At 40.7% G+C, this 15,825-nt stretch overlaps 1 protein-coding gene across 1 annotated transcript in view; it reads left to right on the forward strand.

The window, feature by feature from the left end:
- Positions 1-12,205, forward strand: part of has2 (hyaluronan synthase 2) — a 15,208-nt gene extending 3,003 nt beyond the window's left edge. The window contains exons 2-4 of the mRNA XM_007558721.2: positions 9,335-9,961; positions 11,017-11,118; positions 11,233-12,205. Coding sequence (XP_007558783.1) covers positions 9,335-9,961; positions 11,017-11,118; positions 11,233-12,162 — 1,659 coding nt within the window. The 3' untranslated portion in view covers positions 12,163-12,205. The remainder of the gene's footprint in view (positions 1-9,334; positions 9,962-11,016; positions 11,119-11,232) is intronic.
- The last annotated feature ends 3,620 nt before the right edge of the window (positions 12,206-15,825 follow it).

Raw genomic sequence — 15,825 nt, forward strand, 5'->3', positions numbered from 1 at the left:
ATATATACATATATATATAAAATGAAGGCAATCCAGAAACAACTTCCTAATTTTTATTTTTTTTTTTTAAATCCCAATTTTGCATGCATGGCCAAAAACGTTTCTCGACTTTACCCTTTCAACTTTACAATTACAACTTTTAGATTGCTGTGAACAGGAATTGGGTAATACATTTCAAAGATAATGAAATCAACGTAAGCACAAAAGCCTCATTTACTTGTGTGTTTTTTTTTTCTTTTTTTTGGTGAAGCCACATGCAGCTTTTAAACCGTCCTGTCAGTGAAAGCGTTGATGAGCACAACACAGCTGACCAAGGCGTCACTGTGATGAGCCGTTAGCTTAAAAGGGAGGGCTGCTCAAAGTAACCTTCCTTTTGTCAACTGTTACCTCCAAGAAAACTCATTCAGTCATCGTTGCTTTGCACAGAAAAGGCTTAACAGGCAGTGATGTGATGTTACTGCCGCAACGATTGCACCCCATAACCTTTGTGCCCAAGAGAGAGAAGGCAGACTAAGGGCGTCCAGGAAGATACAGCGTCTACAAGGTCATCACAAGAAGATGATTTCACTGCCTCCAACAGTGCAGAGCTTTGTTAACAATGGCAGCAGGTAGAAGAGTTTCTGTCAAGAAGAGCAGCAAAGAAGCCCTTTGTCTTTCAGAACAAGATCAAGACAAACTGGAGTTTTTCGGGAAGTGCCAGGATCGGACTGCAGAAAACGGATGTTAATGCGTTTTCTCAGAAGAAGCCCACTTCTGATTGCTCTTAACAGAGGAGAGGTTGAAACTACCAAGAGTTATCCGTCATGTTTCAAGAGACACATCCTGAGACCCTTCCTGCATTGGACTGGCTCTTGTCGAAGGCGGTGGGCTCGCTTACATTTTTGGATGAAAACAATGCGACCACTCAGGAGTGGGATCACAGCATCTTGGAGGAGCAACCAAACCCAACAAGCCATGAGCAAATTGGTGAAAAACAAGCTTGGTTGTGCACAAAGAAGCACTGCCCCATACAGTACAGTAAAAGATTTTTAGTACGCAATGGACTTAGTTCACAAAAAGGTCCAGGAAAGCAGACATTTGTGGAAAAGCAACAGTTTCTGTCAGTCTTCAAACCTCCCCAACTGTCTTTCTGCTCGTCCCCTCACAGGTTTTAATTTTGTCCATTATCTGTTTGCCTGAATTAGCCGTTATTTGAGTTGCCATGACAAGAGTCTCCCAGTCTGTGGTGGTGGGGTTCATCTATTTTAGAGCACCATTGATAGCAGATTGGTGTCTCTGTTTGACCTCTGAAGACACTTAAATTGTACACTTTTGGAGACTTTTTGTGGGAAAATTTTCATTGGCTTCAGACACAAGAGTAACAGAGCTCACTGGAGTCATATTACTAGGACTTTTAAGAATTAAAACACTTAGTCCCATATCAGATGTGCAGTAGGAATGAATAGCAAACAGCTGTCTGGACAAAGATCTCGCTAAAGTAGAAAAGATTCTTGGCTGCACCACATCTGAACATCTGGCTTCTCAGAATCTTCCACAGCGGTGGAACTACGTTGCCACAGCTGGCAGTGAACGAAAAGTTAGGTATGCTAACAAGGACTTAAAAGTATTTTTGAGCAAAAAAATAGTAAGAACTAAAAGTGAACTTCTTAAATTTTTTGTCCACAGGAACTAAGGCTCAGAGAACAACTCTGGAATGAGGAGGGCAGTGATTAGCATAAAGCAGGGGGATTTTTTATGACGCGCTTTCTACATCTCATCTCCATCATGCAGTGGCATTGCCACTCAGTGGGAGGTGGTAACATTTAGTTCTGGCTCTTGTAATGACAAAGATTCCACCAACAGAGGCAAACTGTGACCACAGAGGGGGTTTATGAATGGGGCAGGAGAAGAAGAATGGAATGGATGATGTAGTGTGGGGGGTCTGCCTCTGTCTGGCTCTGTCTTTGAAAACCCACTTGACCTTTTAGTTCATTCGGAGATGTCCATTCACAGTTGAACAATCTACATAGCAATGCAGAGCTTTCACTGTGGCACCGGTGAAGTACCAATTTTAAGCTGGGTCTTTGGGCGCTTTGACAACGTCAACCTTTCCCAAAAGCAAATGATTCCAATTCCTTTGCATTTATGTATGGGAAGTTACAAGGACAAGGCTGTTTATAGTGCAGGTCTTTTTAAAAGCGGGTTGTAGGGTCAATATCAATGCAAAAGCATGTTGTACAGCAGCTCTTTAGAACAGTAGCCATTTCTTAGACAGAAACAGCCTTCCAACAAGGCAAGGCAAGTGATTTGTTTGGCACATTTTAAGCAACAGGAACATAAAACGAAGCTGGCAAAGTAAAGGAAAACGAAACGGATTATAGTTTATAATGTTCCAGTGATTATAAATCAAAGACAACTCTAAACAAATGGGGTTTAAGTCTTAATTTAAAGTAACTCCATGTTTCAGCTTTTTGCAGTTTTCTGGAAGTTTGTGCCAGATATGTGGTGCATAGAAGCTGAATGCTGCTTCTCTGTGTTTGGTTCTGGTTCTGGGGATGCAGAGCAGAACCAGAAAGAGGAAGACCTGAGAGGTCTGAAAGGTTGACACAACAGCAGCTTTAATGTATTTTGTTGCAAAGCCAATCAGCGATTTAAAAACTAACAACAGCATTTTAAAGTTATTCTCTGAGCTAATGGGAGCCAGTACATTAGAACTGGGGTGATGTGCTCAGTCTTCCTGGTTTTAGTGAGCAGCATTCTGGGTCTGATGCAGTTGTCTGATCAATGTTTCAGGCAGACCTGTGACAAAAACTGAACAGTAATCTGTTCAAATAAAGAAAAAAGCATGGATGAATTTGTCAAGATCTTGTTGGGACATTAGACCTTTAATCCTGGGAATGTTTATCAGGTGATAGAAGGCCGACTTTCTATTCGTCTTTATGTGTCTCTGAAGATTCAGGTCCATCATCAGACCCAGATTTTGGGTCTGGTTAGTCATTTGTAGTTGTAGAAGCTGAAGCTGTGCGTGGACTCTTGATCATTTGTCTTTTGTTCCAAAAATAATTACTCAATGTTTTCCTGTTCAGCTGAAGTTATGGCACATTCATACATTGATTGCTCTATGCATCTACTCAGCACTTCAATGAGTTCATAGTCAACTTAGTGACTATGTAATGTAGAGCTGTGTATCATCAGCGTAAATAGTAACACATCCCTTACATTAAACTAACCTGAGTGACTAACAATTAGCACAATACCTTTAGGGATTTTATACAACAAAACTGATGCTTGTAAAACTAAATCTGATTGGAAGTAGGTAGGAATTACATTGCATTTTTTTGCCTGTATCTTACATACATATTTCTGTATAAACATGTCTATTACTTTGTCATTGTTGTTGGAAAAAGGGGATTTGAGTCGATACAAGTATCCCTTTGCAACAACTCTGCGAATAAGTTGGATGCAGGAATGCTGCAGAGGTTTTTTTGGTGATGATTTCAGGGTTAGTACTGATGAATTTGCTCAATTTTGACCATATTCGGGACCAACTGTAAACTGTGGCTCACTTGAACCATTGCACTCGGCCCCGTTTCAGGTCGCCGTTCTCGTTTGACTATTATTTCTTTTGTGATTTTTACTGTTGACTATTGCCGATTTTTGATCTCACAAACAAAGAGAAGCAAACCACTCCGCAGTGTGTGATCCAGACAACGCTCCTGATAATTGTGCTCCGTATTGTGTTTTTGCTCAAGGACGTCTCAGCCTTTCATGCACCACAACAGTCATGGGGATCGTATCCATGTTCAGTCCTCTTTAACTACACCCTGTTCTTTTGCAGTCCAGGCCAGACACATTCATTCTGACAACTTAGTGCTCACATCAAAACATCCAGACATCTTTGCACACATGGTTTTTGTATTGGTAAAATCAGCGATACACATGAGGTTTCAAACATGTATGAGCTCATCTGGTTGCCTCTGCTAACGTGATAAAGAGCGTAATATGAAATTGTACAATATTTTGTTTGTTGATCAAAACATTTGATCGAATATTCGTTTATAGCTATTTTAGACTCACACGTCAGTGCCTGTGTATGATCACTTTAAGACAATTGAATTACTTTCCCCACCCCCGTGGTTAAAAATGTAACCTGGCAAAAGTTATATTTGTAAAAAGTTCTTAGCTGTTGTTTTGTGAGCCTTTTCTGAAGCAAAAATATCTGAGTTTGAAGCAGTTTCAGCTTTGCTGAGACCAGCGACGTGTCTCTGTTGACTCAAGGTGCCTCAGATTTACACCCTGACCAGACCGTACAGTAATGACACATACACTCCGACGTGTGTGCAGCAGGACCCGCTTGGAGAAACGTGCAGAAACTCTGGTGAGCCTTGTTATATTTTACGTTCCGTCACAGGCCTTGACCTGGAACCCTGCTGAAAGAGAGACTGCACTGCTCTCCTGTGAGTTCAGCTGAACCGTCTCCTGCTTTGTACAGCAGCAGACACAGCACATCTCTTCATGTGTTCATGTAACATATTGTACAGATCATGCTTCAATAACATTTGTTATTGAAACCCTCGGCCAGCGGAGATGTGATGACTTTCTATGCGTACTATGCTGTAGCATAATGGTGTTTCAGCATATGGTGAACGTGTTAGCTTTGATGAATCAGTCAGAGTTCCATCCAAATGTTTTCACGCCCCATTTTTTAAAAATTAGTCACATCACAACCACAGACTTAAACAATGTTTTTGAGATTTGATGTGATTATGTGATAGACCAACACATTGGTGCATAATTGCTGGGATTGAAAAAAAACAAACGAAAAAAAACTATGAAGTGTGTCTTGCATATGTATTTAGGAATCGTGTGTTAGCAACCTGCATGTAGGCCACAAATTTTAAAAAACTTACCTTTGCTTTTGGTTGCAGTGACTGAGATGTTCAACAGGTTTTGTTATCCAGCCCCACTTTAAACATACTCAGTGTCCACTACATACCTGGAGTCCATTTTCTAATTCTGTGCCTTTTAAAGACAATTTGATCCACTAGATTTTATTTCGGAGGATTACTTGTAAAAAAACAAAACAAAAAACAAACAAACTTAAAAACCTTCTTTGACTTCATTGCTGTTCTGTGTTGGTAAATTATATCAAATCCATTCAAACTTGACATGACAAACATTCCAGGGGTATGAATACTGTTGTACCTCCAACCAAGAAGACAAACAGATGTAATCTGAAATGATGAGTTAATGTCACCTACAGCTCAGCAAAAAGAATGTGAGTTTGAATTTTTGTTGCTGTCTCTTAGCACACTGAATATGCAGAGACTCCATAGAACTCAAAAATTATATTTATCAATGCTAGTGCAATGACATTTTTAGGAAATGTCAGTTTTGGCACCAAAAAAAACAAAACATGGAAAAGTTACATTTCAGATGTTTTCTGTACAAATGGTCTTCTGTCATAAAAGAGGTCTTAGTGAACCCAGTGTGTCCGTCCTGCCGTCGGTGTTACTGGATCACTGGAGTCTTCTGCCACCAAGTGATCATCAGTACGGCTTGTAGCTGGTCTGGTGTGCCCCCCGCCTCGGGGTTTTACCATAGCTGGCATTCCCCTGGTTTGTTGATCCAACAATTTGCATTTCATTTGCTATGTGATCAGTGGGGGTTTCTGAATAGCCGTGCCAACCAAAATTGCCTGTGAAACATGGTATTCCTATTCTGTGTCCTGCAAGCTGACCTACTCCAACTTCTATAGTTGTTAGAATCGGCAGGAAAACGATATGTCACGATATTGCTGCTGAGTTAACGTTCAATTTACTTTTTAGCCAAGCAGAAAATTCAAAATACTCAACGTTATTATTACAATTTAATCATATTTTCTTTCCCAACGCTATCTTATAAAAATGTCAAAACCACTTTAAATTAAGTTCTGCACTAGCCTACTAACATATATATTTTTTAAATCAGGTGCAATAAACTAGAAGAAACATCTAAAACCTCCAGGATACCTGCCTCAAAGGACAGCGTCTTCCTACATTCAATTCAAAACAATATCTCTGTGCTGTTTGTTATATAAAGAGGGAGCAATGATTAACAAATGACAGTAGGTGGCTGTTATGAGGACAGATGATAGCTGTTAAGTGAGGAGCTATGGACAAGGCCAACTGAGGACATCCAAAAGAAGTGACAACAGGAAGCGGCTAACCCGAGCTGCCCTTTACCAACAACTAAACTTTACACCACAAAGAACACTAACATACAGATAAAGAACCAAAACATTTAATTAAAACAGTGTAGACCAATAGTAAATAGCAAATAGAAACCCAAAATATCACATTTTTTGTATATTCACAGTTGAATTTGTCACGCGAACCACTTTTCACAGCGAAAGCAGACAGTGTGTTGGGGACCTTCGGCGATTCTCCCATGTCTGGAGACACAAAAACAAACAAAAAGCTTGGGTTGATATCATCCCATGACAATAACACCCACAGCTTGAACAGATATACGTCACGTCTTCTGACACGCAAAGATGTGTCCCGAAGAGACAGCATCATCGCCATGCCGATGACAACCTCAGCGGTCACTGACAGCGCTCCCTCGGAAGTTTTATCTCTCAGGGACTCCCTGCAGTCTGCAGCTAATCTTTCTGCTCTCTGAGCTAATTGTTAGTTTGACCTTTGCGAGATAACACACACCCAGGGCAGCAGATGTAACGCGAGGAAGATCAAGGCTTTCTGATGTTCATTTTGTTGGTAACAAAGATGCAGCGCAACTCCTGTCCGTATACTTTCAATATATATGCATACCAAGGCTTTCTAATGTGTATCTTCAACTATACACATCAGGACAAATTTCCTCCTGAGTTCTTTCGAAGCTGATTCACGGAGGCGAGGTCACGGGGTTCACTCCACTCTCCCCGATGTTGCTGTAAACCAGCACATGCGCTCGCCCACATCCAAACGCAGGAGCTGAAAATGTAGATTCTCTCAGACAGACTGACTGACTTTCTTCCTTCTTTTGGTGTAATGGCCCCTTTAAAATGACCGTTTTGTGTGTTTTGCATGGGTGAGTATCGGGGGCCTCGTAAAAGAGTAGTTGACGTTAAGAGCCTCGCCACGTGCCAGAGCAGCCGCGCTGTGCTTTATACACTTTCTGTAGGGGTGTGTGTCAGTCTGAACTAGTGTTATCTCCCTGTTGTTACACTTCTCTGTTTATCTACTTCTGTTACCTACTTTCTTCTGCGTCTTTCGCTTTTGTTTTCCTTCCCCTCCCGCCATCTGTCTTGCAAGTTTAGGCGCGGTTTGTGATTCTTGCCAAAACACAAACAGCACTTGACTTTGTGCATCATTGATTTGATGACCGTGTTTTGCCACATTTAAGGTGCTTCACAAAGTGATCACATACCTTGAACATTTTTATAGTCTTCCTCCAATTGTGAATTCAATGAGCCTGATTCAAAATACATTACATTAAACCATAAAGGCAATTTGAGCATGGCACAGAACATCAAAAGACATTCGCACCTCTGGGATTTTCTCATGTAAAAACACAAACTTTGACTTCTTTTGGATTTTAAAATAAAAAGATTAAAAGGGGAATGTTCTTCTTCAGCTGGGGCAGATAAGCTGAAGATAAGAGTTAAATGCGGGGCAATCCTAGAAGAAAGACTTCAGACTGAATCGGATTCTATCGTGGGATAGTCGAAGTGTCGGGCTTGTCAGCTGTAGCCAGAGTATTTATTCTGAATATATTTAATGATGAGATCATTCTGTCTACACTTTATGAACCTGATACTCCTGCCCTTCTTTTTAAGCATTCAGGATAAACAATAAACAAAAAATCTACGCATGTGCTGCAGCCAAGGTTGACCTTCCAGCAGAACAATGATCCTAAACATACAACCTGAGCCACAGCGAGGTCCAGAGTTAGCTTTTAAAGGATTAGGCATGTTTTAGATGTCACCTTGATTCAACACTCCTAAACAAGGACCGGAGTTGTACACCAAAGGCTTGGATCGGCTCACATCCGTGCCTGTGTGGCTTCTGACACGTGAAAAAAAAAAGCTTCAGGAACATGAATGCTTTTTGCTAAGCACTGTACATGTCGTTACACGGGAGCTGCCAGTATGATTTCACTTCATGTTTTTTCTATTAGACTCGCTGTATGCACACATGGAAAAGCGCCTTCATCTAGCGCACCTAAAGAGGCACCCTACTGAGTCACTGACTCGGTAGCATTGGACCTAAAGGTTACCGAAGGAACTAATTTTCCTATAATAATGTTTATAAGGAATCACAGAAGGGAAGAGGCACCAACGGAGCATTAGGAAATTTAAGACATCTTGTCTCCTTCTTCCCACGGAGATACAAACAGATGACATCAGAGGGTGGTCCGCGCTGCCTTGAGCCGAGCCGAGGCCACGCAGAGTGGGTCTCCGTTGGTCTGCCAAACAGATGTTGGTAGCAACATAATGAGGGCTTCAAGCAGACCTCAGGAGTTTGAGCTGAAGATTGTTTTCTTTGTTTTGAGGGGTTTTTTTGTTGTTGTTTTTTTTTTTGCAAAAGGATAAGACAGGAAAATAAAGCAGGACAAACATTCATAAAAACAAACAGTTATCCTGCATACTGCTTTGAGCTTTTGCTGTATTCAAAGTCTTACTCGACAGTTTTCTCTCTAAACTTTACAGATGCAGCATCCAGTTTGCCGGTTAATTAGGTCAAGAAAACTTGTAATGTGCACCCACCCACATTAAAACAGACATGGAACAATTACCTACTCTCGACTGTGAGACATTAAAGATAAGGACTGTGGGGAGGAGCAGCAAGCCGGAGAGAGTAGAGGAAAAAAGAAAAACAAGTCCCCCCTTTACCTGAGTTTGTATGTTTTATAGAAAGGTGGAGGGCACATGGAGTTACAGATAGTCTGAAATCTTTGAGCATAAATCAACAAAGCAGCCAGGTATTACCTGCTTGTTCTTGTCAAAACTTTAAAAGGCGACCACACAAGTGAACTAACCTACAACAAACCGTTTATGGTGAGCATTAGCTGTAATGGATTGCATTAACTGAATTCTTGTGTTTTATTAAAATGCGTAACTGTGCTTGTTCTCCCTTAACAAGAACCAGTTCTAACACTCGCCCAGGTTAAAATGAACTAACTCGTTTCCATTCTTCACCATAAACATTCTGACCCACAATCACAGCTCCAACATTTTTATTCGCTTACATAGGATGTATTTTACTGAAAAAGCAGCTGCTGTAATTGTAACACTGATTTTTTTTTGTCTTCTTTTCATTCATCATCCCTCCCACCACCCTAAATAAACACCTTCCTGTCTTCTTGTCTGCAGATGAAGTGTCAGAGAGTCCTGAGCTACCTGAGGATATTTGGGACCACCATGTTCGGCGTGTCCCTCCTGGTGGGAATCTCCACAGCCTACATCATGGGCTATCAGTTCTTCACCACAGCCCACCACTATTTGTCCTTTGGCTTGTATGGTGCTATTTTGGTCGTCCACCTCATCATCCAGAGCCTCTTTGCACTCCTGGAGCACAGGAACATGCGGCGCTCCTTGGAGACACCGATCAAACTGAGCAAGTCCTTGGCGTTGTGCATTGCTGCTTATCAGGAGGATCCAAACTACCTTAGAAAGTGCCTGGTGTCTGTGAAGAGGCTGACGTACCCGGGGATCAAAGTTATCATGGTGATCGATGGGAACTCCGATGACGACATGTACATGATGGAGATCTTCAAGGAAGTCATGGGATGGGACAAGTCAGTGTCGTACGTGTGGCGGAGCAATTACCACGTCAAAGGTCCGGAGGAGACCGACGAGAGCTATGCCGAGAGCCTCCAGCAAGTCTCCAGGACCGTGCTCGGCAATAAATGTGTGTGCATCATGCAGAAGTGGGGAGGCAAAAGAGAGGTCATGTACACAGCCTTCAAAGCACTGGGAAGGAGCGTGGACTATGTACAGGTAATGCTTAGCCATTTAAGCAGGATAACAGGTATCAGTTCAGCAGATTAACTCCACTATACCAAACATTAGGTGGCAAATGAAGAGGGAAGTGGTGTAAATTAGACCAGGGGATATGCAGTCGACAGAAGCATACATTGAGCACGAGGAGGAAAGAGAGCAGAAAGACATGTGGCAGGAGAAGGGAGAAAAGGGGGGGCTGCACAAAGCCAAACACGAGCTCCACAAAGAGCCTTTTGTGTTTCTTTTAGCCAGACGGTGACTGGATGCATCGTGTTGTGAAGTGAGGCATAAAAAAGGGCAGCAGCAGCTGATGCTTAAGTGTAATACCAGATCGGTTTCATGGGGTTCAGGGTTGCATCACATCGCCGATGTTCTAAAATCAAACCCTGAACCTGCGTAAGACAAGTGATTGGCATGGCTATTCTGTGACTTACTAGCAAGTTTAGCTTGATTAAAACTTAATTATTATAAAGAAACACAAAGTTTGTACATCTTGTAGTGAGTCTCAGTGGCTACATTAGCTGATTGTCTTCACATCTGTCAATATTGCGAGTAGAAATTGAGGTAAAATTCATTTGCAAATCAATTAACTAGATACAAAAAACATGTGGCGTTTGGAAGTAAACAAGCCCGACACCTGCAACAGACTTGTTCCTTACAAACAACACTTGTTAAACGGAGATCTTGAAGGATCATGCCGGTACTCTCCAGCGTTTAGGAATTAGTAAGAAATCCTGCACTCCCACTACCATCAAGATCGGTCTGTAACAGATTCCTTCGTTAATGGGGATTTGGCGGCAGGTTTCTTTTCTCTTTTTTTCCCCCTCCATCAACTGATTTTCTTTATCAGGAAAGCGACCTTTTATAGAAGAAAATGGAGTGAGCATCTGTGAAAGACTGAACAGAAGAGGGAATTATAGTTGAAAGCAGATCTCTGGTGGTGGTTGTTAAACCTTTGGCTGTACTATTTCTCTTAAGTAAAGTAATGAAGATTGTGTCTTATCTTTGATGTATAAATACCGCTGACCCACTTTGTTTGTTTTTTTTCTCAGGTGTGCGACTCGGACACCATGCTGGACCCAGCGTCGTCAGTGGAGATGGTGAAGGTTTTAGAGGAGGACCCAATGGTCGGAGGTGTTGGAGGAGATGTACAGGTAGGGTAACAAAACTATATTCTCTTGAACTTTAGTGTTTGACACCAACAAAACTAAGCAAATGCTATGTTTAAGCTTAATATCTCTCCCTCTGCCCTCTAATCCTTTCTGTAGATCTTGAATAAATACGAATCGTGGATCTCCTTCCTGAGCAGTGTTCGCTACTGGATGGCCTTCAACATTGAGCGGGCTTGCCAGTCATACTTCGGCTGTGTTCAGTGCATCAGCGGACCTCTGGGGATGTACAGGAACTCTCTGCTGCATGAGTTTCTTGAAGATTGGTACAATCAGACCTTCATGGGATCCCACTGCAGCTTTGGGGATGATCGCCACCTTACGAACCGAGTACTCAGCCTTGGGTATGCGACCAAATACACTGCACGGTCGAAGTGCCTCACGGAGACACCCATTACGTATTTGCGCTGGCTAAATCAACAGACTCGATGGAGTAAGTCTTACTTTAGGGAATGGCTTTACAACTCCATGTGGTTCCACAAGCATCACCTGTGGATGACGTACGAGGCGGTGATCACAGGATTCTTCCCGTTTTTCCTCATCGCCACCGCAATCCAGCTCTTCTTCCAAGGACGACTCTGGAATATTTTGTTGTTCCTGCTCATCGTGCAGGCGGTGGCATTGATCAAGTCGTCGTTTGCGAGCTGCCTCAGAGGCAACATTGTCATGGTGTTCATGTCTTTTTATTCAGTACTGTATATGTCAAGCCTGTTGCCGGCCAAAATGTTTGCAATCGCAACTATTAACAAGTCAGGCTGGGGGACCTCTGGGAGGAAAACAATAGTGGTGAACTTTATTGGTCTGGTTCCAATAACTATCTGGTTCACCATCCTTTTTATTGGGCTTATTTACACAATAGTCCAACAGACCAAAAAACCCTTCCCTCAATCTGAGGAGATTGTGCTCATCGTCGGGGCAGTAGTCTATGCCAGCTACTGGGTGATACTGCTCACACTATACGCCGTTCTTATAAACAAATGTGGAAAGAGGAAGAAGGAAACTCATTATGACATGGTGCTGGACGTATGACCCAAAGGCAAAAATACACCACTAACCACTGAAATATCTTCAGTTTTTTATATATATATATATATATATATATATATATATATATATATATATATATATATATATATATATATATATATATATATATATATATATATATATCCCTGTTTACAAAGATTGTCTATGCAGAACAACTCTGGTGGCAAAATTGAGTTCTACCACAATGGACAAAAAAAAGGGGGGCGTGGGGATTATCTGTAACCATTAAATCCCTTTACCTTGGAGAAGTGAAGGCTAACTGGGCATCTTCAAGAACCAAGAGTGGCAAAGATTGCCGTTGTTATCAAAGTTGGCTTAAAAGAGTGCTAGGCTTCGTAATATTAGCTACCTCTTACTTTTGTCGTATCCACTGGGCATCTGTCTAACGTAAGTAACTTAGCCAGAGAAACTGTGGATTCGTAGCTTTTCTCTTGGGGTTTAAACTTGACCAGGAAGAAGACTTTTCTCCCAGAGAGTCACTGTCACCAAGAAATATCTGCACCCCACAAACTGAGAATGTTCTGTGTGTTTCTGCGTTGAAAGGGAGCCGTGTGACTGCCAGTTTGCCTCCACTATCAAGCGACTGCACAAAGACTATTGCAAGAGGCACCACCTCTGAGTAACTAGTGTTACTAAAGCACCCAAGTCGTTGTTCTTGTTTTTTTTTCTTTCTTTCTTTCTTTCTTTCTTTTTACCACATCAACACGCAGTGGGGGAATAGGCATTTAACATGAAAATGTTTTTCTCACCAAATATACATTTTACTGGGGCCTATTGAAATTACACAGGGAAACAATTAACGCATTTACTGAAATGCATTCAGTATTTATTAGGCGGTTCTGTTTCAATTGGTTCTGGACCATTAAAGCATTTTTATCGTCTTTCTTGGGAAGCAGATGAGAGTTTCCTTGGCTGTGTGAACCCTGGCCTTCATGAGAAATCCATCCTTTCGTCATCATCTTTAGATTCTTATCAGGAACTCCAGGGCCACCTGCACTGGATCTCCTACCGTGATGATCCTACCTCCAAACCTCACTGCTAGTATACACTCCCAGTGTTTTCTTCACTCGTCCAAGTGTTCTGCTGCAGGCTTTTTCCTTCAGCAGTGGAGTCTTGTGCAGTAGTTGGGCGTAGAAATCTGAAAAGTGAAAACCGATTGGTTGCTTTTTCTCTCTTTTTGTTTTTCTTTTGCAGCTTCTGTCCTCATGTTTTTAATTGCCGTCTTACAGAGAATTCGTTTCTATGTTGCATACCTATTTCCCCCCAACCTGTACACACAAAATGAATTAGTTTTCCTAAAACAAACCACTGCACTGGTTCTGTTTTGTTTCAGTGTATTTGTTGCTTTCGGGGCGATGTACTGGTGTGCTTTCTCAGTGTTTTATTTTATTTTTTTTTAACAGTTACAGTACCAGTTTACAGAGCACAAAGGGCTTTAAAATGGAGAGCTGCTTTTCAGCTGCACTCATGTTGTATGGGACGCATCCAGAGCCAAACCTGTGAACTGCACCTGCTTTTAAGGGGTCAGGGACTGTCTAAAGTGCATTAAACTCTCAGAGGTACCAGCCAACCTGCAAGGTTCAATCCACAACTATCGTACTGTGAAGTATCAATGCTGCTCATGGCACTGTGCTGCAGGAATAGTGGAGGGATTCCGTGTATCATGCAGCAGCTCATGAAACACTCTTCACTTGCTAATTTTAGCAGACACCATAAACATCTGAAAGCGACAACAGACTAAGGTAACGTTCCTTTATTTTGGTGCCAAGAGAAACAGAGTACTTGCTGTTTTTTGCGTTTGAATGTACTCCGGAGTAAGACATATCATCCATCACAGTTACTGCAAACGTCCCTCTTTCATCAGTACGCCTAAATTTAGCAATGACCGATGACTCGTTACTTTAGAATTAGCATGGATGTTGAATGTAAATCGGTGTACTGAGTAATGTTCGGAAATGATCCCATATGACATGACTGCAGGACTTCTCAGTGTTTACAAGATGAATCATTGTATGATATATTTTTAACTTGATCAGATGAACATATGACCACAAGCAAAAGACTTTGTATTGCTGCTGCTGTGACTTTTTTCCTTTTTTTTTTTTTTTTTTTTTTTAAACAATGTCTGTTGTTTGCAAATGTTCTTTAAAANTTTGCAAATGTTCTTTAAAAGTATAAATTAGGACTGTGCCTTACAAAAGGAAAACGGTTTGTAGCAGTCCTACTGATAATATATTTATTACAACCTAGTTGACTGATGACCACCAAGATGATGAGAGGACCGGTTCCAATCCGAGGACTGTGATTTTTTATTTTTTTGCTTTCCACCGACTTTTGCTCCCTTTTCATGTTGAGCTAAACAGGACGCGGCCACGCCTGCTTTCGCCGCTGGACTCTGTGCAAGGAATGGAGGGTAGGTGAAAGAAGAAGTTGTTACTGTGGGGAAAAGAACTACCTGATCATAGGAATGTAAATAAGGGCACTTGATGGAAGGGAACATCGTTTCGGGATGAAACAAGTCCACTGTTTGCTGTGGATTAGGAGCTGATAGGAGTTTAAATTTTATGCACTTTTGTTTTTTTGCGTCTCTCCTATCCTCCAGTGTGATGCTTGACATAACCAAGATAAAAAAAAAGAAAATACCTCTCTGCGTTGCATCAAGGTGTCACGATGCTGTCCAAAAACTGATGCAATAGGATGGATTCTAGGAACTTATGTTTGTTATGATAAGTATAAAACTGTCCATGTTTTTCTACAGAGTTTTACATAAAGATCTCTACAGAACTGGAAGAACTGGAAGAGCTGGATTTAATTTTTTTTTTCTGCCGTGTCTCTTTTCTTTGCTGTAGCAGTATTTTTACTTTGTATTTCAATGCCTTTTTGTATGTAGACATTTTTGCCCTAATTTTTTATTATTATTTTTTGCTTATATACCAAAGAATTTAGTTTTTATTTTCATTCATATTTTTGTAAGAAAAGGAAAGTATTTGCTGTACTTTGAACTGTTTCCACAGATACTTGTATATATGACCAAACAATGTGAAATTTTTGAGCTGGGAGAGTGAGTTTTTTTCTGCAACAATGGTAAAAATGCAATTTGTTGGAATAAGTTATTGTTTTTTATTATTATTTGTATTTGAATAGACAAGCATCATATTTATTTAAGATGATCCCGTGCTTTATTACAAAACAAATCTCTAAAATATTGTCAAGTACATATCAAATCATCAGATTACACTTTCTACACTGCAAAACCAAAATGGAGATTTTCAGTTTTGTTACATTTATCACACAGCAAAATAACTCTTGGTCTTTCTACGTCAATAAATAAAAATCAATGCAGCTTACAATAATTAATAAAGGTGAAATAGACTGATCAGTTTTGTCTCCATTTTTTCTGCAAAATACTTTATTCTTTGTCTGAAAATGCCTTATGGAGAAATTATATATTAAACAAACGAGGTTTTATTATTTAAGGTGTAATAGTATTTAAAGGTGTAATAAAGGTGTAATAAGATATTGACATTTGAAAAAAACATGTTTCTGTCTTGCGTAACTAAACACGGTATAATAAATTGAAAGTTTTGTTAACTTTCATTTTGTGCAGGATTTTTTTTTTTTTTTTTTTTTTTTTNATTGAAAGTT

Source organism: Poecilia formosa, unplaced genomic scaffold (genome assembly GCF_000485575.1).
Source record: "Poecilia formosa unplaced genomic scaffold, Poecilia_formosa-5.1.2 Scaffold0, whole genome shotgun sequence".
Taxonomy (NCBI): Eukaryota; Metazoa; Chordata; class Actinopteri; order Cyprinodontiformes; family Poeciliidae; genus Poecilia; species Poecilia formosa.